Source organism: Colletotrichum higginsianum, chromosome 1 (assembly GCF_001672515.1).
Source record: "Colletotrichum higginsianum IMI 349063 chromosome 1, whole genome shotgun sequence".
Lineage (NCBI taxonomy): Eukaryota > Fungi > Ascomycota > Sordariomycetes > Glomerellales > Glomerellaceae > Colletotrichum > Colletotrichum higginsianum.
In genome coordinates this window covers 3,216,801-3,238,690 of record NC_030954.1, presented here as the reverse complement: position 1 = coordinate 3,238,690, position 21,890 = coordinate 3,216,801, and the positions used below count along the sequence as shown (strand labels likewise).

Here is a 21,890-nt window from a genome sequence, read left to right as displayed (position 1 = left end):
TCTGGAATGTCATCGAAAGGTTATCCGTTCAAATCGGGTGGGGGTCATTCTTTTTTCATTTTGAAGCCATCACGGACACTTCTTTGGGTGTCTGATGACGGTGGTTGGTGGTGGGTGGATGGAGGGGCGATGTTGATTGAGTTCGCTCAGACATGGTGAGACTTCGCGCCCACCGTAAGTAAGCCGGGTACTCCTTCTAGTCCTGTGTCAATTGGGACCATGTCGGGGCAACAGGCTGGAAGTCCCGGAGACTCTTCTAGGTGCATTTCTTGTGCGTTTTTTTTTAGGTTTCCAGCATTGGTGATACGGGTGTTGAATGAGAGTTGAGATGGGAGTGGATGAGAATTAGCAGTACAAAGTAATAGTATGTGGGTATGTGCGCTAGCAAACAAACTTCCCAGGAGTGGAAAGAGCAAAGCAAAGGCGGAACAAGGTCAAGCGCTCGCAGTTGTTGTACCATCATTTATAGACCGCTCAGCTGCCTTTTCCTTTTCCGTTCTTCTGAAAACGGGACCGTGCTCACCGTCGCGGCCAAACGAAATGTCGGAAACATAACCAGGGAGAGCATCTCGATAAACCAATATCGATTCAGTCTGAGGAAGAATCGAATTTGAGGATCTCCGCCACCTGTGACTGAGCCAACTGTGGTTCCATGCCCTTCTGGGACTACCTTCCTTGCATCGGGCGTCTCGATGGAAGGCGAGATCGCTGTAGACATGGAATATGTCCTGGCTCAAAGACAATGCCACCGTTCGTTACCCGTGTTAGCCTCATATAGCAGACGCCAATGGCCCAAAAGAACTCACTTGCTACTTACTTATGGGCATTTATCGATGGTGGCTGGCTGGCTCGCAGGAAACGCCACATTCCAAGATTTGTCTGTGTCTGGAGGCAGGAAGACACTGTCGCACATCCTGAACTACGCAAGTATTACCGGCAGCAAGACACGAACAATGACAAACAGCATCAACATGTAACGAGGCATACCCCAAGCCATATTGTCAAGCTCTCCGCCATTGCTAACGGCTGGCACGCCCAGTTCCAGACAAGCACCCCCTTTCTTCGTGCTGTTGTGGCCCGTAGCCGAAACGAAAAACCAGGCAAGCACGTAGTCCCGAGGTCCGCTGGGCTGAATGGATCTTTGTATCCATCATCGTCTTTTCCATAAAAGCTTCGTGGACAATTTGGTTTTCTGCATTTTATGGGTATCATTTTAGAGCCGCAATTCTCTCCAAGTTGATATGTCCAAGGGTGTTTTTGATACTCATGTCCACATTTACCATACCATGCTTCGACTGACCTATGGATTGAGGTCACCTGAGTTAAGTAGAGCACAAGACGACGAAGCCATGTCACATTACCTTCCAACCACATAGTGGACGCTTTTGACGCACTAGTCATAACACTGTATTACGCCCCCAAGACGCCGTTGCTATGTCCGCAAAGACCTCAAAACTCCAAAACATGCCCAATCCGAAAGCCGCCCCCGTGGGTCGGCCATGGCATGGTCTCGTGAGCACCAGCCGGGCGAGCCGGGCTAGCTGAAATATAATTATCCATGATATGCGTAACAATGCAGAAAGAACACTCCCTCGCTCCTGGCTCGCCCTGAACTCCTCTAGCCCATTAGAATACACTCATGCAGTCTTTTTTTCTCTTCCTCTCTCTCAGTGGCGCCGTCTCTTGGATTCGTCAATCTCCTCTCCCATCTCCATGGGGTTGGCGGGGTCGACGTAGGCCGACAGTCTGCTGTCACCCCATCGGGCACCGACAGTCACCCAGACACCCTTGATGAAGCTGTTGCCCATGACAGTCTCGCGGTAACCGCCCCAGCGCAGTCTGTGGTCACGGTCCATAGCGCTATTACCCAGACCGCCGTTGGTCACCCATTCCTTGACCGCGTTCTTGATGAACTCGATCTTGCGACGGAAATCGTTCGCGACTGGGATGCCTTGGAGCTCTGCAGGGATCTCAGGGCGTCGACGTGATGTGGTGGTTGTGCGAGTAGAGCGGGATGCCGCGGGCTTCGCCTGGAAATTTAACAGCGTCTGCAGCGGGTAGGACAGCATAGCTCTCTCATCAAGAGCAGCAGCTCCGAGACTGCCGGTGGTGGCAAGGTTCTGAGCCGCGTCAATGGGGAGATGCCAGAAGTGACACCAAGTTCCTGCAGCGTTCAGAACAATCTTGGTGTGGTCAGGAAAGTTGAACTAGGTGGTCGTTAGCGCTTGTCATATCAGAGTAATGTCACGGGAACTTACCTGGAGATGTCCGTCTCCAAAGACCCAGCAGCCAACATCACCGAAACGTTGGTAGAAAGTGACCAGGTCTGGGGGCTGAGAGTTGTTGACAGAGAACTCCATTGGGCGAGGAACGGTCTCCTCGGCTGGTACCGGCTCGTCTCTGCCATAGGCAATCATGTAGTTGGCAAACTTCTTCCAGAGGATGACGCGCTCCCGCTTTCTGTGCTCGTACACGTCCCTTCCAGGGTTCAGCTTCCCGGGCGTGCCGTCCTCATAGACCGGCACGCGGAACTGCTTCGAGGAAACAGAGACTCGGGCGAGGCCTGACTCGCCGTTGTTCTCATAGAAGTGAATGTCTTGTCTGGGCGGCAGTGGTTGGTGTCTCTCGGGGTACGATTCGTCGTGTCGTCGCTCTATATGACGCTCGGCATCACGGACGAGCATGCACGCCGACGGCAGGGTGAGGGTCTTGCTGCCTTCCGTGGTAGGAATATCCCGTAAGATGCAGCCGACGCCGCCGTCGTTCAGGATATAACCAAGCCCAAACTTGTTCGTGTAGTCCACCCATTTGACAACCACGTTGGGATGGGGCGGGGTGGTATCTTTTGACGAGATAATGGCCATAGTACGAGCGTTGAGAGCACGCTCCAGTTCGGTCTGGAGCCGGCGGAGTCGCTCGAGGACAACATCCGGCTTGGAGCCTGCCATGGGTTCCGCGCATTCGTTCGGACTAAAAAGAGATGCCTTTTCGGTTTGATCCGACGAGATCCTAAGGTTATCCATAAGACCAGTCATGGTGACTGTGGCTTGGTTAGAGCTCTCAGACGCCATCGCCTGGCTGGGAAGAGACCCTGCCGACTGCGTTGTCGGAAGCGGCGTTCTCCGCACCGTGGTAGACTTCCTCAGGGGAGGCTCGGTAAAAGGGTTCTTTCGGGTCTCCGGCGCACTATGCTGTCTGACCGATGACGGGCGTGCCGTTTCCGCCGGCTGAGAGGACGCCTCCGGCTGAGGTCGTGGCTTCGTGGTGTTCGCCATCGCAGGGGGACGGTTCTGGGCCCTCTGTTGCGCGGCGAAGCTCTGAGGCGGCTGGCGCAAGAGGCCTGTCGGCGCAGTTTGCGAACCGCTCAGGTGGGATTCTGATGTGAGGTCGGGGCGTGTAGCTGACGAAGCAGCAAGGGCGCGGGCGTGGCGCTTCTCGCGGAGCCAGTCGTCGAATGGTCTGTAAACAACATCTTCTCCTAAAGGAATCAGGGGCGTCAAGCCGGACTTCTCCTCCGCAGCCATCTCTTTCCAGGTTTGCGTGTGAACCACCTGGACTGGGGCCCAGGGGCCGACTCCGCATTCCCTGCACATGTTCTCCATGTTCTTCTTGCTGACCGCTTGCAGCTGAGAGCTCATACGGTTGGCGTAGAACTCGGAGCCGTCAGGCGGTAGGGTAAGAAGCCTGGTCGTCATGTCGGACTCCACCGGCATGTAGCCGCAGGTGAAGAAGGGGTGCTGAACAATGACGTCTGGGTCGGGTCTCATATCTGCGTCCTCGAGCATCGTGGCAACGCAGTCCTTAGCTTCCTCGCTGATGTACTTTTGCGAAGTCTCTGGGTTCGGCCATTCGTAGTCTCGTTCTCTCGCTCGGCGGTAAATCTCCTCGGTGCTCGTCGATTGGAACGGTGGCTTTGATGTTAACATGGCGAACCTGTCTCGATTAGCGGAAGAACGCACGGTTTCAATCGGAGTGTACTGACATGATGATACCCAGACTCCAAATGTCAACCATGTGGTCGTGCCCCTTCTTCCCCTTTTGGAGAATCTCGGGCGCGATGTAGTTGGGCGTACCGCACAGAGTGGTCCTTCTTATGGTCTGCATATCCCGGCCGGTAACCAACAGAGCAGCCAGTCCGAAATCGCCGACCTTGGCGTTCATGCGATGGTCGAGGAAGATGTTGCCCATCTTCAGATCTCGGTGGATGATGCCCTTTCCGTGCATGTACTTGATGGCTCCAGCCACCTGCACGGAGTAGAAACGAACCTCGGGCTCGGTCAAACCCTTGCGCTTCTTGACCATGTCCATGAGAGAGCCGTTGGTGCAGAGCTCGAGAGCCAAGTACATGCAGTCTTTAAACGAGAAAGCCCTGAAGAATTGCACAATGTTCTTCTGGTTCATCTTCGAGTGGATCTGGAGTTCGGTTTGGAACTACGCGGAAGGTTAGAACCGGGCGTCGCAAAACAGCACACTGGGAAACAACCGACCTTCTGCTGCATCTTGGACGGCATCTGACTCCGCACAATCTTCAGAGCGTACTTCTTGCGCTCCGGCAGATGGTACCCTGTGTAGCACACGGCGAAGCCACCTTTGCCGAGCATCTTGCCAATCTGGTACACGGCTCCATCGGGACGGTCGTTTGCCGGAGGCTCCTCGACGTTCGCGGGTGGTTGTGGTGGTGGTTCCTTGTCCTTCGCAGCCTTGAGCTGGACGACGGGCTTAGACGTCTTCATTTCGATCGCCTTGGGTACGCGCTGGGCGTTAGCGTCCCGGGGCGACAGGGCCTCCAAATCGACACCCCCTTTAGCCAGTAACCTATGGGCCATGGCTGTGGCCTCAGATGTCTTGGGGATCGTTGCAGTCTCAAGAGAATGAGAACCCCGAAAGCTGTACTGCTGAATCAAGATTGTCCCTGAACGGTGGAGAGGAAGGGCCTGTTACGCGCGATTGGTTAGCACAAGAGGGGAGAAACGGCAGGTGGAAGAATGGTGAATGAGAACATGTACTATCGAGCAAAATTGAAAGAGGAGAAGAAGTATAGCCCAAGTGCCGCTCAAAGCATCAAGTACACGAGGCCACAAGAACCGAGCGGTCGAAGCAAGCGGCACCAAATCTTGGGGGGGGAGTATTTGTTTACTTACCAGTCTTGCGGAAAGTTCATGTGCGAATAAAACAAGATGCAGTGGAAGAAGTTCGTAGGGCAATCAACGATGCCTAAACAAACCAGGGGCTGCTGACGAGACGAGAATGTCGCAAGAAAAAACTCACTCATCTACGAGGTTCAGTGTTGTCGGGATGATGCGCCGTCGAGACGGTCGGTAAACTTTTGGTGATTGGGGTGGAGTGAGGGACCATCGGGTTGGTGCCGTCGCTGTTGACCTTCGCTTCGCGTGCCGTTGCCCGGGGAACTGAGAACTTGAAGCGCCAGGTTCAGCGCTGAGGAGCCACTAAAACCTCGCTTTGATTACTCCACCACCCCTTGCCGCTAGACAAGCGGCTTATGTAAGTGACTAGGGACTACCGTTGGAATTGACCAACGAATGCTCCCTTGAGAAGATGGTGTACTAATTGATCGTTGAAGTAGTACCAAATAGTCCCTCCTAGGTACTTTTTGGTGAAGATTCGTGGTACCACTAACTATACTCAACAGTGAGTTTCACATTCAAAAGAAACATGGCTGCTGGGTTCTTTCCCGACTGGAACCTTGAACATCTAGTCTCACTCCGGCTGGTCGGGGCCTGCTGGAATCAGCTCCGAAGCTCATAGAAGCGGAACATCAAATAAGCGCGCTCCGTGCGTTCCCACCCGGGAGATCCATTGCCGTCAGCTGTCTGTTGTGACTCCGATGAACCCGACATGTCAAAGTTGTCGTCACTATATTTATACTATTAACCATCGCTTCAGTCAACCTGAGCTGTCATCACAGTAGTCAATGGGCATTCATCGTTCCAATTGATAGAAGGGAATACCGCCAAGACCAAGCCAAGCAGAGCCCGTAACACGGAGCTCTCGGAGATCTCTCCTAACCAACAGTCCTTCCGTCATTCGGTCGTCCACTGGGAGCAACCCCCCACCATGGTACCGCTACCTCTCTTCAAGCTCGCCGCGCTCTTTGTGCGTCACGTATCAAAGTATGGCGCCGTAAGTTGGAAACCTCAGTCGCCCCTCGGAGTCTTTCCAGAGAGTGTCTGACCATTGCCCACATTCTACAGAACCAAATAAAAGCGCAAGCCCACGAGCACCCCAAGTTCCGTGCCTTTGCCGCCCGCTACGGCCAGTCAATCCACCAGCTCAATATGCGCCTCAACGTCGCCCTGCTCCGCAACCCGAACGCCGAGCAGCGCGCAAAGGAGAAAGCGGAGGCTCCGACGGTCAAGACGAAAGAGCAGGTCGAGAAAGAAGAGGTGGCCAAAGCCCGTCAGGCCAAGCTCGAAGCCGAGAACCCCGATGCTGCAAAACGTAAACCCCTCGCCCCCCCGACATCGTCATCAGGAACCTCCGCGTCCTCGTCCTCCTCTTCAACTTCGATAAGCGATAGCAGCAGCACTGGTAGCTCGGCGAAAGAAAAGCCCAGGAGCGTCTGGCGCCGCAAGTTCCGCCCCCTCCCCGAGAATAAGGCCGTCGACCTCTTCGCCGACGTCATCGGCGACGCCTTCATCCTCGGCGTCGCGAGCGCCATCATCGTCTACGAGTACTGGAAGGCCTCGCAGAAGCCCGACCAGAACGCCGAGCGTATCCGTATACTCGACGAGAAGCTCGAGGAGCTGACGCGCCGCGAGCGCGAGCTGGCCCAGCGTGAGGAGGAGCGCTCCGAGCGGTACCTCGCCATGGAGGCTGCGCTACGCGAGTTGAGAGACCCTAAGACGAAAAAACCGTTACTGCCAAGCCTGCAGCTGCCGACTCAGACGCAGACGCAGACCCCTACACCGACGGCGGCATGAAGTTATACGGAGCGGACGGGTGTGTCCTGGGGCTGGTTAGTTAGACAAAAGGCGTGGAGTTTTTGTAAGATTTTTCATGATACCATTTAGCGGGCTGGAGGCATCTTCTGCCGTATTTGAGCACGGCGCGTGTAACGTTATCGGCGTCAATTAGACGGGACACTTCACTCTTTGGGGGAAGGAACCATGAAAGGCAAGGGGCCGACAGGCCGTTCTTGCCAACACTTACAGATTTGACTCACCTCATATAGAAATCTACCATCTACAAAAAAACAATACAAAAAAGGGGGAAAGAAAGATACTTGGAAGCTCAGGCTCGAACACACCACCAGTCCCAGCCAGCATCCCGTAGTGTTCGTTCGATTTAGGGAAAAGCACATCAGTAAGGGTCATGTTTTGTTCCTCGCTCCGCAAGCGTTCAGAATGGACATCGGCGATCCCTCTCCTGAGCGGGAGTACGCCTCGTCTTCAAGGTGCCGGAAAGTCCGCCTCTTCATGGGATTGGGAACACTCGCTGACGGCGACCATAGAGGGCAGGCTTAACACACACGACATCGCGCTTCCCCTCACACAACAGCAGGGCCGCGTCCTTCGTCTAGTCCTCCTCTCACCAAAGGACATCAGCACGACAGCCACAGAGCAGCGTCTGGAACGCTTCTTTAACCTCAACGGAGGTCACGACGCTATCATTCTCTTCCTCCTCAACCAGCAAGGACATGAAACGAACCCGACAGTGGCCTTCATGAATCTGCAGATTGAGTAAACGGCCACCAAAAGCCCCCGATCATCACTTGAAAGAGTGTAAGGCTGACGACGTGGTATCAAGCATTCTCAGCAAACTGGACCTCCCCCTGGTCCCTCTCACTTCCATCTCGTCCCTCCCTTCTGCCCTCGCTAATCTCCGGACCGCCTTTGCCGCAGCACAGCCCGCTACTTCCCCAGCCCAAGCCACCTCCGTCTCTCTCCCACTCCTCCAGCACTTGGCCAGCGGCAACGGTCCCCTCTCGGAGCACATGACCAACCTCCTCAGCGAACTCGGCCAGTCGCCGCGCGAGATTGCCGGCCTCGCCGAGACGGCACAGGGGAAGGCGCGAATCTTGGGCCTATTGGGCCCAGTAGATGGGGCGCGGGTTCTCTCGTTCCTAGCGCAAGAGAAACTGGTCTTCGCTTGAATGAGGATCGGCAAGCAACATCAAAAGGGATTGTTTTCGATGCTCGGTGCCATCAGAATCAGGGAGGATCGTGATGCGACGCTGGCTTCAGATGGCATCCTGTTGTCACGGTACTCAGCATGTTTGTCGTTCAGGGAGGGATGCCGGTTCCCAAGACAGGTTGGCTGAGTCCACACGGGAGAACCATGGTAGGGTAAATGGGTAAGGGGACACGGGGAGGCTGTGTTCCGTGTGCATCACCAGGGAAGATTTGAGACGAGAAAGGGGGGGTTGGCAAATGCCGGCGATGCCATCGTGACGAACAATGGGTGAGGGGCTGAGATGGAGAGAGAGGGAGCGAGGGTCCATGGTTTGACCATCTTTGACAAGCCAGCTAACCTTGCCTGCTGGGCGGAGGCACAGGGGGAAGAGATGAAGCATAAGAGAGGAGAAAGGAGGGAGAGCCAAAAGCGGACATTGACAGTCGTTCGCGCCTCAAAAAGCTAGTTGACACTGACAATCGCGGAAGAGGCGTTTGGAACTACTGCCAGCTCTTGACCCGTCGTCTCACAGTCTTGGGATGAAAGGCGAAGGATCCGTGCGTGTGATGGCTTGTGCCTAACGTCCGGACCAGGCCACGGCCGTGGTTGCGTGCGAGTGTGCCCCTCCGCACTAGCCGTAGGGGGGTAAAGGATGAAGCACTTGATGTTCGGGGCACGGAAAACGTCGCACACCAGAGCCCTGGCTACTCCTCCCCCCTCCCGGCTGTGCCCAAGAGCCGTGTTGATCAGGAAGAAGAAGGAAAGGGGCAAGACCAATCCAGGACGCCCGCTGTATGCTATTCTCTCACAGCATCATGCTTACTACCCAACAATGGACCGGCGAGACAAGAGGGCTGCAAGAAAGCTGCAGTGGTGCAAACGTCGATGAGAGCGATCAAGCGTCTAAACAGGCTTGGCTCTCGGTTGATAGCCCCCCCTTCTGGGTTCATCGGTGCGGTTAGTCCAGCCCTCAACTTATGATCGGGGTTTTTTCCCACGTCTGTTTTCTTGCTTTCTTGGAATTTCGGTGGGTCTTGCACTCTCCGTCGAAGAGCTCTATAAGTTTTTCTTGGCTACCGTATCCTCGCCTGGGTGCTGCAATGCGGAAGGCTTCACGAGCGGGGATCGCCCTGTCTGTCCCAGCATCCCCCTCCCCCAAGGGTCTGGTTCCTGGGAGATAGACTAGACAGGCACGTGCTGGGATCGAAGGTAAAGAGGCGGCGAGGCCACGCTCGGCCACATGTGAGTTCAGTCTTCGGCAAATGCCCGGATCTCATACCGGGCGATACCCTGGAGTTGTTCAGATCCAGTGTGAGGGGACGGGCGATCCCATATTACATACGTATTGCATCCGTAATATGCTATATCCGTCGCGATATCAACACCATCGCTTCTGTGGAGACGAGACGTTGGCAGAGATCGGACGCTGGGCTACATGCTTATCTGACCGCTGGACGCCGGACGTCTCATGACGACCCAAGCGTTTGGCGACATCAGCAACGTTAAGGGTGGAAGTCTTGAGTGAAGAGAGCTCAGGCGCAACAGGCAGTTACAAGTCGTTCTCGCATCTGCCTGTGTTTGACGACCCATCTGGCGTAGGCCCGACGCGGAAAACTCGCGGTGCGTGGCATGAGTAGGCCTTGCTAGCTGTTGGTGGGTGGACTATTCCAAGAGAACCATCTGCAGCTATTTCCGGAGTGAACATCGGTATGCCGAGAGTCATCAATGGTGGGTAAAGATGGGTTGACCGCTTCTCGGGGCCCAGGTGTGAAGTCGAATTCCCGCCCCCCAGTCTCTAGTGTGAAGAAAGCAGAATAGATTCCAATAATGCTGTGATTGCTGCCCGGCGGTTGCAGTAGCACAAGTCACGACGGCGGGCTCTGCTGGTTGGCCAGACCCCTCTCGAGAAAGTGGGTTGTTTCCATGTGGATTCCTCGAATGGAGCCAATGATGGATGGCGTTGAACCGCTCGCCGAAATAAAGTTGAACACACCATCCAGCGGCCGGTTTCCCCCTCTCTAGTTTTATTTTTAGTGACCATCCCGCAGCAGTGAGATGCAGAGAGCGGGTGTGGTGCATATAGTATCTACTCTCCAAGCTCACCCATTCATTCGGTGGAAGCGTAGATTGCCAAATGGACAAGAATCAAATAAGGCCACGCAAACTCGCCACTTGTCTGCCAAGTCGACCTCGTCGTGAGCCGTTTTTTGCCATGCTCTGATTTCTTGGCGAGAGACTATCGATTCAACCTCGCAACCCGCGTCAGCCGTGGCAACGCTGAATCAGGCAAGTAGCAAAAGCGGGCGGGCGGCCTGTCATCGACTGAGCACCTGGCGACTGACGTGCAGCCCACCCTTTCTCGACTCAAGGGCACGTCCACCGCCGCATTCTCGGAGACGTGAAGTGGCGTGCCCGCGCCATGAGCCGTGACACGGAGTAATCATCTGGTGCGGTGGCGGCGAGAGGCTGATGCCGCAAACAGCAAAGGCGAAGAGAAGAACGACACTCGAATCCTCCGCTCAAAGCCCTAGATTGGTCCCCGTTGTCTTGAGCGGTCGATAAGAGCTGTCAGGAACGACAACATAGCCGACACCACAGAAAGCTGGCGATGCCAGTTAGCCAAATCTCGGCGTTTTGAGGACAATGGCTTTACACTCCCAAAGGGGTCAACTGGAAAGCAGCCAATGCTCGGAAAACGAGCAGGCTAGAACGTCATTGGTAGTGGGAGCAAAGCGCAGTGCAAGCAAGCCCCTCCTTCTTCTAACCTTTTCAAGGGTCTGCCGACATGGGTTGCTTGATAACTTCTTGATGGCAACGTCACTGTACCCTCGGCGGTCTGTTCTTAGCGGTCTGTCCTCGGTCTGAAATGCAGCGTTCGTCCCTCACTACCTCAGTCGTCTGTTTATCGGCGCAAAACTTGGACTGGGCGGAGCAGGGGCTCGTACCGTGAGACAGCAAATGTTGGGGAGGCAGGCGTTCATACGGGTTTGAGGAGAAAAACCATACACCACTACTATCTGGTTCCGTTAACATCCGCGGCATCAGCTCGACGACGGCAACGGTAAGGCTTCGGTAGGATTGGTAGCGAGGCCACGGACGGATACGACACGTAGGATCGGCCGCGAAGAGTCAATGAAGACTTTAATCCTTGGGTATATTGACTCCTTGCCCCCCCATGCCCGATGACTGCCGTGGTTGCCGTTCAGGTGGTCATTGACATGGACTGGTGGAGAGCGTGCGCACAGTGGAGACAAAAATGGCCCCCAAGAGCACAACAAGGGAAAGGCAGGGAAAATCCAATTCATGCTAATATTTCCCATATGGTACGCCCAGCCTCCAGCCAGGATGGGACTCTTCTGTCAGCGTCGCCCAGGAGTCGGTTATCCAAGTGATCCCATGTCGGGCTCAATCGCTGGGTGCGGGTGTTGTGTGAGGTGAGTGGTCGAACGGACGGGTAAGGACGACGGGGGGGGCGGGGCTCTGGCCTCGGATGAGACCGTGGCTGTGACCGGGCGACAGAGCAGCCGTCCCATCTTCTCAAACCACATGTGCCTCAGCACAGCCATTCTGGAACTTACCTCTGTCTGAGGCGGTTTTGATCAGCCGTCTCAGAGTATTGCAGAGGATCAGATGGCATGAACATGAACTCACACCTGGGAGACGAAGGACTGATACTTGATCCGAAGTTCGGGGTGGCCTGGGCTGCGTTGGCTCTCGTGCGCGTGCGCGATCTCTGTTGGGCCTTTGACGCCATCTGGAAGATTGATTGAGTTCGTGCGACAGGCGCTGTGTGTGGGAGGAGCGGAGTGGACGATCTCTCGCTGTGCATTCGTAGACAAAATACCTACCCATGCTTGCTAGCTTGGCTTGCCCCAGCGTTCAAAAAATGCCCGGGATAAAAAGAGAATCGGCAATGGCTGGTATTATCGGGGGGGTTCCCCCCCCTTCAACTCGACTTAAATGCTCTTGCCGTTCCGGGTTGCTAATTGCCTATCGTAGAATTCCCTGCATACCCATTTGCTAAATTTATTCAGTCGACCGACCACTCGTCTATGGGCTAACCAGCCATTGCTGTTCGAAAGGCGGCGACCGGACGCTTTAGCACGTCTGGCGTGCACTGAAGGCCGGTGACTTACAGGGGATTGAGCCGTGTGATGTGGTGCCTATCTGTAGGTATCTACCTTTGAGCGAGGAGAAACCCAACACTGCATGGGAAAACAGGAGAGGTACCTATTCCACCACCCACATTTGGCGGAGACAAGAGGTAGCGACACCGTCCCTTCTGACGCTGAATGCTGGGGTGCGACGATCTGACGGCAGACCAGACGACCCCAGTCTCACCCCTGGATCCTTGGCGACAGGGGCACATGCACACCCGACTGCCAGACGTGAAGCGGCAAGGTGTCCCATTGGCCCGGACTCGTTCTCTAACCGCCCACGCCTTTCTGTGTGCAAGCCCAATCACCTCGATCTGTCAACGACCTTTGCTAAAGTACTTTACCTTACCTTACCAATTCTCGCCTCGCCTCGCCTCGCCCATTGTTTAGGTGTACGGCCATGTGTACTATGTTTGCCTGCAGGAAATCAACGTCGCCTGTCTTTCTCAGGTGCACTTATCCCGGTCGACCTTGCATCAGTATCCGCCGACCTACATCCTTCACCCACGCATATCCCCCATCTGCTAGTCAAGTGACGGCTGGGTCTCCCTGGGCCCTGGCCGCCCTAGCGCTCAGTCGCCCTTCTTGAATTCGTGTGTGACGGCTTTCAACTGGCTCTCGAGTGAGATAATGGGCAGTCTCGGCCGTGGCTGGGTCGTCGGGGCGGGTAGCGGTAACGGCTGCGATGGATGGCAGGACAGACGTACGATGTCACCGCCGCCACTGTTCTCTGCGTGCTGCACTTCTTTCTTGCATGCCATCCCGCCCAGACGGACAGCATCACACCCAATGGAGTCAATGACCCCGGCCCGCACCAAAAGCTGGCGTTTCTTAAAACTCGTCTGCCTCCGACCTTCGCGTGTGCGACCATCCGTCGTTTCCTGTCCCTCTCCCACCTCCTTTGCCTCACCAGTGTCCCTGACAACATTCCTGTCTGATCTTCAAACAACCTTCATGCGACGGGTGCGATAGAGCGCTGATCCCGGACGAACATCACGTACAACAGACTCCACCACAACGCTTCGCCATCCCGACTTTTGCCCCATACCCTGTGCTCGACAACTGCTTCCCCGGCACTAGGAGATTATTTTCCCATCCAGAGCCTCAACGTATCAGCCTCCAGATCCTTTAGTACCCACGATCATCAGACGCCGTCACCGCTGTCGCCGCTCGCCATCGGTACTTACAACACCTGGCCAACCCAACCCAGTTCAAGCCCCACCCCTGGTTGTGCCTCTTGATCCTGCTCGGCTGGTCTATAGCAGAACCAAGACCCCCCTCGTCGCACAATTAGAAACGTCTCAATGCCGCTCGGATGCCCGCTGTCATCATAGATCAGATTGCTCGAACCTGGATCTCTAGAGAACTCGCTCCGCTACCGAGCCAGAAACACCCAATACTGATACCCTGCCCAGCAAGCTAGCCCGGGGGACCAACTCTGATACAAGCCTCAACCAGCTTTCTGTGCGGCTCCGACGTCTTGCCCTCTGGGCTGGACAAGCCTGCATTGCCATCCATCTCCTCCTTCTCCACCTCCCACCACTACCCCTGGTGTGCACTCCAGCCCACCGCGTCTCATCCCGACTCTTGTCTCAATATAGACCTCTCGCTCTCCCCGCCCTGGCATCGGGTGATACTTCTTGTCCTCCCTTTTGACCTTCTCTTCTTGCCTCGCCAGCGCTGCGCACTAGCCTGTCGATAGCCTTCTTTTAATATCGACATCTTCACTTCGGAACGTCTTCACTTCTTCCTTCACCCCGCAGGTCCGGTACCTATTTCTTTCCTTCCGCCGTTGCACGGTTCACCCTCGACTGAGTCGTCGTTTTTATCACCATACCCGTTTTATTCGCAAGAGAGGATTACGATCTCGACGACCGATTCCCTCGTTACTTTCATTCGCTGGTCATTCGGGGCTTTTTGGGATACGAGACACAAGGCACATCGAGGTCGCGGCATCGACGTCACAGAGCTTCAGCAGCAACGGGCAAAAACAAAAACAAAAGGGAGGAAGGATTTCAACAACACCGAGAAAACAAAAAGAGAGAGGAAAAGAAGGCCTCAGGTCAAGACAAGCACCACCACCGCATAATCGATAAGGATGGGTCGTCTTATTAAGAACCATTGGGCTCGGCTCATTGTCATGAGCGCTGCAGCTTGTAAGTTCACTACCATCATACGGGTCCGAGTACTAGATACTAATTACGCGTGAAAAGACCAGTTCGCCGCCGCCATCGAGGGCTTCTTCTGGCCCAAGATATTTTGGGACTTTCTGACCAAGACCTTGGACCCGGCCGTCAAGCCTGTACCTGTGTTACAGATCATCAATCTAATCATGGCTCTCTTCATGGTGGCCTTGGAGTGGCCTCTGGTATTCATTGCCGGCTCGTCGATTCACCGCAGCCTGGAGTTCCGTCTTATTGTCCTCCCTCTTACTACCCTCGCCGCAGCTCTCATCTACCAGGGCACCAACGCCGCTCTCTATTACCTCATCGGACTGGTCGTCTACTTTTGGGCCTACAGCGAAGGAGAGGTATGTGTCACTCAAGTGGTCTTATTTACCCAAGTCGTACTCATGCTAACTCGATGGCCAGATTATTTGTGCCAAGCCCTGGACACTCCCTCAAAGAGGCCGCAACGGCTCTCGTGTCTAAATATGGCTCGCTTTTCAATCACGGCGTATACAACCGTCTCGACCTCGCATGGTAGTATGACCTGACAGAGGGACTACCGTATACACACACACGGAGCCAACGCCAACCCAAACAATCTCGGGCGAATCAATGAAACCTCACCGTTTCTTCTCTGGGCAACATTTATCACAGCTCTTATCCTTTTTTTTTTAAATGGTTTTAACGACTCACAATCAATATCACGGCATCTAGCATCGGCGTTATTCTTAACGACAACGGGTCCCTCAATTTTTCCTATGCACTCTCGGCCGGAAGCGACTCGGAAAGATCCATGGCAGTTTTTTTTTCCTTTCCATTTTCGGCAATTATTCTCGAAGTGATCTGAGTTTGGTCGTACTTCTTCTTTGGAGCAGGTGGTGGTAGTGGCGGTGGCGTCTGAAATGGATGTTGGTTGTGATGGATGGCTTGTCCATGTCTTGCACCAGCGGGATCATTGGCTTTCACACGCAACCACGGGTTGTCATCGTGTGGGTGCGCGCGTGGCTGGGCATGGATGGTCGGGAACAATACTGGAGACAGGAGGCCCCCTTGGCGGTCGCGCCTTGTGCCAGCATGCCCCTTTACCTTGTCTTGGAGGGGTGCAGTGTATCATCCCGAATCTCGGCTCAACATCGCTCGGTATGGTGTGGAGCCCGGGGTTTTGGGACGGCATGAGTTGCGACGCAGAGAAGATGAGAAAGAGAAACAGAGAATCTGCCCGGAATAGCCAGAGATGCTGTCTAGAGAGCGTTGTCTTGGTCTAGTAGGGCTAAACGTACCAATGCTACATCTAATGTCAAGACGAAGAAAGGAAAAAAATACATATACAAAAAAATATACCACAACAACGGAGGGAATGCGTTCGTCGGGACTGCGTTCGTCAAGTCCACCCCAGCCTCTCGTCGACAACCAACCAAAAGTACCATCTCTCTCTCAAAGGTTGTCATTGCCATCACCCTCATGATCCCTTTTCGGTTTTTGTTCCAGTATATGAAATTTTCCAAGAAAATTAACCTAAATTCCAGCTTACACGTCACAGGCTCTGCTGGTCGCTAATATAGGCTTGGCCCGTCGAGGAAATCAGAGTTTTTGCTGATATGCTCTCGAGCAGCTACAAGCACACACTATGACTGACACGGGCATCATGAAATCTGCAAAGTGTTAGAGGTCTCTTCAGGTGTGTGCGGCCAGGCGTGCCGAATCGGTACAGCCCCTGGCAGAGCCCATTGAGGCGGCTGAGGTGCAGACGAGGGGGAGGGAAGGGGGGCGAGGGGCTTCAACCGTGGACCGTGGACCGTGGGAGGCTGCACGCAACCCCCGAAACACTTCGGAAACGGGCACACCACACGGCGTCCACAATAGCACCACGGGCAAGTCTCCTTAGAATATCCACTTTTGTCAGCCCTCCGTAGATTGGAGCCGCGTTTGCAATCTTGATATAGACCGGGATGGTCTCGCCCGCTAATTTATCAACAGCAATTCCTGACTAAGCCGCGGGGAGCAGGAGCACCATTCCTGGATTTACATAGAAGCCCACCACCGCAGCGAAGACATTGTGGGGCTCGACCGGGCCAACCCTCGAGCCATCTTGTGTGTTCCGCGCACAGCATCGCGGGTACTTTTATGCGACTAGATCTGGCAAGCTATCAATCTCACACATCTTTCAATATACCAAGGTGACGAGACAAGTCATTGAGAAGTCGTGTGCTCATATTCTGCTATCTAAGTAGCTAGGTTAAGAACCCATGCAATCGACCCCGCGCCAAATCAGGGCGTCGATATTGAACCCTCTTTGGGCTCGAAGGAGATTTCGCAAGGGTTTCACACCTTATTCTTCATCCTCCGTTGCATGCAAAGTGCTTGATTAGAGACGCGCTTCATTTCGCTTACGCATGTTTCCATGCCGAAATGACGAAGTCGTGGCACTCGTTCATCGAGCGCTATCCATTCGCTGCCGTTGCCGCACAACACCGCCGAAACATCATAACGCCTCATAAGCCAGTTTGCCTGGCAAGTGCCACAAGTGTAGTGACCATCGTATTCAAAGAATCGGTTCACCTCTAGTGGGCAACCATAGGTCCTTGAGAATCGTTCTTGTTTCCTTGACGTTCAGGGAACTGATGCGATACATCGTCAGTCATAGCCACAACGTGCTAAAGTGTGGTGGAGAGCTTACCTCGGCATTCTGAGCCTCACCCTTCTCTAGGATTTGAATAATCACCTTGTCGTCGACACTGGTGCCGAACTCATTCTCCAACGTGGACTTGGAGGCGGCATCGAAGGTGCCTTGGTTGCCTTGCCTAGATGAAGTGGTTAGCCGTTAAGTAAATAGGCAAGTGATTGAGGTTGGATCGAAGAGTTGACCAGCGGGTCGAATCCCCGATGATGTGGGGGAATCAGCAACGTTCACACCTGACGAAGCAAGCGAGTCGACTGCCAATGGTAGATCGTGTGTCCAATTGGCTCATCGATGTTGGAAGGCCACATTGAAAACGGAAAGTGAGGGGTAATCAGGCTACTTACTTGTGCGTCACGAAAATCTTGTAAGATGAAATGAAGTGCGCCAGAGGGACGGACTTGTCGGTCTTCCACTTCTTGAACAGCTCAACATCCTCGACGAAGACGATAAAGTCGTCCTCCTGACCCTTGTAGTGGACCTTGGTCTGGTGAGCCTCGCCGCGAACCATTTTGGAAGATTGATGTGGTGGAGGTGTGTGGTAAGAGGTGTTGAGTGGTGATTGATGGGTGAGCTCCGATGAAGGTCGCGATATGTTTAGTGTTGGACGTGAAAAGACGAGAGTTGTCGGGGTATCTCAGAGTGTTGTTATTCGATTGATTGATTGATTGATTAAGAAGGAGTTGCGAGGAAGGAGCTTCCTTCAAGGCCTTTTAATATGAGCAAGCTGAGAGGGGAAGGGAGCTTCCCCAGCTGGGCAGGCAGGAGCTGGGAAGCTCGTGATTGGGAAGCTACGTCATAGGTGCGGGAACACGCGACTACCTTTCATCACTGCCCCGCCATTGAGGAGTTTGTCCAGGCAGGGAGCGGGGCATACCGTGCTCCGTGCACCGCCCAGCTTGCCCAGGTACGTAGCCATTAGCACCGGGAGCTCTGAGCGTTCCTGCATAGAACCAGTGTAGTACGTCACTGGTAATGCTCAGACCAAGATTTTAGGCCAAAGGGGTTTTCACACGTTGCGGCTGGAATGATCCAGATAGAGAAGGAAACATTTGGTTCAGAATGATCCCCCTCTATTGCCGCACCGCCCCTGTCCTGAGGCACCTTTAATGCAGGTCGCCTCACTGGTCACGGCTTGAAATCGCGAGCCGAACACCCCAAGCGGTCGAAATTGGAGCACAGAGACGGACGTCCGCGGATAATCAAGCCACTTTAGTAAGCACCTCACGATAGCCTCACTGACATCACTTGTCACAGTTAAGGTAGTCATCATATAATCCAAACTGGGGGTATCATTATATCGTCGTCAAGTGACGACCCAAGCACTCTGAGTTAAGAATGGCTGTGGACATGACACTCCCCCAACGGGAGGCCCTAAATTAAGGTAGCCAAGGGCACAGTCAACGAAAGTGGTATCTTTACTTCCTGCGCCCAAGCCATATTCCTTTGTGACTCTCACAATCATTAAAATGCAGAAATTCGCTCCGCACTCATCGAAAGAAACTTCGGATGCCCTGCACCAAGTCGTCTCTGTTCAGTGTACCAACCCTGCCCCAGCGCATCGACGGCTTGTGGGAAAGGCGAGGCGCTTTCGCTGCATTAATCTGGAGGTCTTTTTCGTCCCTCTCGGATGGGCAAGGCGACATTTTCGGTGTGATAGGGTCTCGACGAATTCGAGGCAGATTATTCCCTGACGCGGTGCGCAGCACCGTCGGTCTCGATGGCAACACGTTGCTGAATGCTCGGCCGTCATGTCCAGACCAAAGCTGCTCGACGGGATCTGCGTGTACAAAAATCGCGGACGGAAGCAACATCGGGGTTGCCGGAGCGCTAACCGTGCTTGTAACCTCGACATCGTCGTCAATTTTGGGTAATCGAGCACCTTTTGTGTTTTCGACCTCGTCGTCAGGGCCGTGCTCCGTGTTGGAACTCTCGGCTCTGCAGAGCTTGGAAGGATGTCCTTGAAGAGTACTTCCTTTGTCACCCGTATCATCTTCGGCCACGAGTTTTCCAAGACTGGCCACGCTGTTGGATCGTTTTGCAAAAGAACTGGCGATGCTCGCAACACTGAGTTTTCGCATCATAGTGCTCGCTGAGCTTCGAACAAGGTGCTCGCTGCGGGACCTTCCAGTCATGCCAGGGAACGGGAGTATGTCTCGACTCCAGATATCGGACATGAGAGCCTCTAGCCGAGCTCTTTCACCTCGAGGCGGAGCGATAATCGGGATTCGGGGGTTTGTCGTAAGCAACGACTGCGACCGGTTGATGGATGAATTGGAGGCAGCATCCGAATTGTCGCGCATAACGCTCGTGTTTTTCAGTATGACTTGGCATAAAGGGGACTTTGGGCCGACTGTCGTGGCGCGATGAATCGAAATCCGACGAGCAACAGTGCCTGGAGAAGGAGAAAAGGCTGTCAGCGGCACAGAACCGTTGATATGTGACTGGAAACACCTACCTGGTTTTCTAAACATCGTCCCGAGGCTCTTCATGCTCAAAAACATTGAACTGTACAGACTAGGGTCGACTTGCTCCTGTTCTCCCTTGGCGGCATTCGTTAACCGGCTTCGCCATTCCTCCTGCTCTCTGGGCGAGCAGGCTGTCATCAAGAGTTCGTAAAGTTGAGAGTCGCATTCGAACACAAGCTTCCACGAAAACGGAGCCGTGTGGCACTGAAGTCCTTTTGCGGCGTTAGTTTGGAGCTCCACAACCTTGCCAGTGGCACATAAACGTACCTCGGCCGTTGTCGGTTTCTTCAATCTTGATGCCGCCCATGTTGATACATGCTTGGATAGTGTAAATCTGGTCGACCTTGCTTGCTGAGGCCAAACACAGGACGTTGTGGTAGAGAAGACAAATCATGTACTGCCCTTTGGCACCCTCCTTGGTCTGCCAGCAAACATGCAGCGCACCACAAAGGTCGACATGGCCGAACGACCTGATCCGGTTCTTGGAAGCTGCATCAAGCTTCTTAATCATTTGTTAGCCATGCACGCCTCCCTGAAGAGGGTTGGGCCCGACTTACTTGCTCAGGAAAAACCAGACGGTCCTGAAGAATCCATGTCTTCTCCAGCGTGGACTTCATCCGCCTGTCGTTCGTTGCTCGGTTGATTTCAGCTGTTGCCTCTCGCAATCGAAGCAGTGCGCTCTCAACTTCCATGTGGGAGTTTGGGCAGTCCATGACAGGCGTGTATTTCAATAATTCGGCAAATAGGAGCGGGTATTTGCAGATGCGCTGGATTGGCTGAGGACTCGTAAGCACCTTGGTTGGTAATGGCAGTGAAATACTGCTCACCTTGACAAGGAGATCCCCGATCGTCAACGACTTCTTTGACAGGTCGGCATGTGTACTGGCGGGACCCAACGATGAGGCCAGTGCTTCAATGCCTCTTTGATATGTATCCCACTGCGGCATGGTTCGATGAGCCGAAGCCACATCCTTAATCATCATCTCGTACTTTGCCCCATATTCCTCGTAAATGAAGAAACGGTTCATCTAGCAAAGGTGTTGGGCGCTGTTACTCTCGGCGAAAGTTTTGTTCAAGGCACTTACCTTCCTGCTGAAAACCTTGGCCACATCGCCGGCGATCTGAGCCTCCGAAACCATTCCGGGTACTTCCTGCAACCAGCTTATGGCTCTGCCGTCGTCTTCTGGCACCGAGTCGAGACTCCTCAGTCGTTGATGCCTTCGACCGGTTGGTCTGCTTGGTGATGGTGGGATTTCGATTTGGGTGTACTCCGAATCCGGCACAACTCGATGCAGCTCGCCCAACAGCTCTTCGTGAAGTTCGACGATGTCAGTGAGATTGCGGTTAATGGAGGACCTAAGTCCCATTGGTAGAGTAGGCAAAGAAGCAAGAATCGTAATGTAAACCTGCCGAGTTTAGCACCCGCGTCTCCTCAATCAGTCCTTCATGAAACGTACATTCATCAGAAAACGAACGTCTCCAATGTAGCTTTCCTCCGTGCTGATGAGCTCCTCCAAAATACGGCGGCGCTGTAAGGCTCGCTCGGTCGCTAACGGATCAACCTCTGCCGGCCATTCGACGTGGCAGCTGTCTTCCGAGAATCTTGCTGCTGTAAAAGAAGCTCTGCTGCTGCGTTCGGTCCTGGAGGGTGCTAGAGAGTGACGGCTGTTGCCTCGAGGACGGTTTATAGCACTGCCGCTAGCAAGACTGACACTAGCACTTTTCACCGCCGCGACGAAGCCAAACGATGAGCCCGATGATGATCTCCTGTGGCGAGTCCTCCGAGAAAGAGCTGACCTATCAGCGGAATCAAGAAGTTTCCAGGGCAGAGTGCCGTCTGCGTTCATGGGCCGGGGCCGCTGTTTGGCGCGTCGATGCAGGTTTCTCATCCATTTGTGAAAGGGCCCTTGCTTGGGCGACATGTCCGAGTCCGAAAGCTCAAGAGCGTCGTCGCTATCATCTAATGAGATCTGGGGGAACGGGACAAGATTGTCGTAGGAGTCGTAGGAGTTGCTGTTGTTGGGCTCTAGTCCAAAAGCAGCCATGTTGCTTAAAGTGTCCCAGACTTCGACACCGTCAATGTGCAGACCGTCAAGTCCAGATGAAAGGTCGACATCTTCGAAAACATCCTCAGACGTGGCCGACTCGTGTTGTGATCCGGGCGACGGGGGATTCGAAGTGGCGCAACTTGTCTTTCGGTTGATTCGGACGGAACTGGAGCGGGAACAGGAACCAAGAGATGCAGAGTCTGGTGGCGAAGCCATTTTTGAGGTCCAAGAAAGAAGAG

General features: G+C 54.1%; 6 protein-coding genes across 6 annotated transcripts; 3 read left to right on the top strand and 3 right to left on the bottom strand.

The window, feature by feature from the left end:
* Positions 1-1,667: 1,667 nt before the first annotated feature.
* Positions 1,668-4,826, bottom strand: CH63R_00989 (Plk plk-unclassified protein kinase; the record flags this gene model as incomplete). Its single annotated transcript, XM_018295964.1, has 4 exons — positions 1,668-2,207; positions 2,259-3,933; positions 3,983-4,431; positions 4,488-4,826. The coding sequence occupies 4 exons, from the start codon at positions 4,824-4,826 to the stop codon at positions 1,668-1,670; spliced, it is 3,003 nt and encodes a 1,000-aa protein (XP_018164326.1).
* Positions 4,827-6,075: 1,249 nt separating this feature from the next.
* On the top strand, positions 6,076-6,941 carry CH63R_00988 (OPA3 family protein; the record flags this gene model as incomplete). The annotated part of the gene is made up of 2 exons (XM_018295963.1): positions 6,076-6,141; positions 6,213-6,941. The coding sequence occupies 2 exons, from the start codon at positions 6,076-6,078 to the stop codon at positions 6,939-6,941; spliced, it is 795 nt and encodes a 264-aa protein (XP_018164325.1).
* A 391-nt stretch (positions 6,942-7,332) lies between these two features.
* Positions 7,333-8,113, top strand: CH63R_00987 (uncharacterized protein; the record flags this gene model as incomplete). The annotated part of the gene is made up of 2 exons (XM_018295962.1): positions 7,333-7,700; positions 7,768-8,113. The coding sequence occupies 2 exons, from the start codon at positions 7,333-7,335 to the stop codon at positions 8,111-8,113; spliced, it is 714 nt and encodes a 237-aa protein (XP_018164324.1).
* Positions 8,114-14,388: 6,275 nt separating this feature from the next.
* On the top strand, positions 14,389-14,941 carry CH63R_00986 (Pro41 protein; the record flags this gene model as incomplete). Its single annotated transcript, XM_018295961.1, has 3 exons — positions 14,389-14,446; positions 14,504-14,820; positions 14,882-14,941. 3 exons carry the CDS (start codon positions 14,389-14,391, stop codon positions 14,939-14,941), a joined length of 435 nt encoding a protein of 144 aa, XP_018164323.1.
* A 2,078-nt stretch (positions 14,942-17,019) lies between these two features.
* On the bottom strand, positions 17,020-17,646 carry CH63R_00985 (Shwachman-Bodian-Diamond syndrome protein; the record flags this gene model as incomplete). The annotated part of the gene is made up of 3 exons (XM_018295960.1): positions 17,020-17,076; positions 17,136-17,259; positions 17,483-17,646. 3 exons carry the CDS (start codon positions 17,644-17,646, stop codon positions 17,020-17,022), a joined length of 345 nt encoding a protein of 114 aa, XP_018164322.1.
* A 979-nt stretch (positions 17,647-18,625) lies between these two features.
* CH63R_00984 (RhoGEF domain-containing protein) lies at positions 18,626-21,867 on the bottom strand (the record flags this gene model as incomplete). The annotated part of the gene is made up of 6 exons (XM_018295959.1): positions 18,626-19,530; positions 19,594-19,815; positions 19,871-20,102; positions 20,161-20,631; positions 20,689-21,009; positions 21,061-21,867. The coding sequence occupies 6 exons, from the start codon at positions 21,865-21,867 to the stop codon at positions 18,626-18,628; spliced, it is 2,958 nt and encodes a 985-aa protein (XP_018164321.1).
* Between the last annotated feature and the right edge of the window lie 23 nt (positions 21,868-21,890).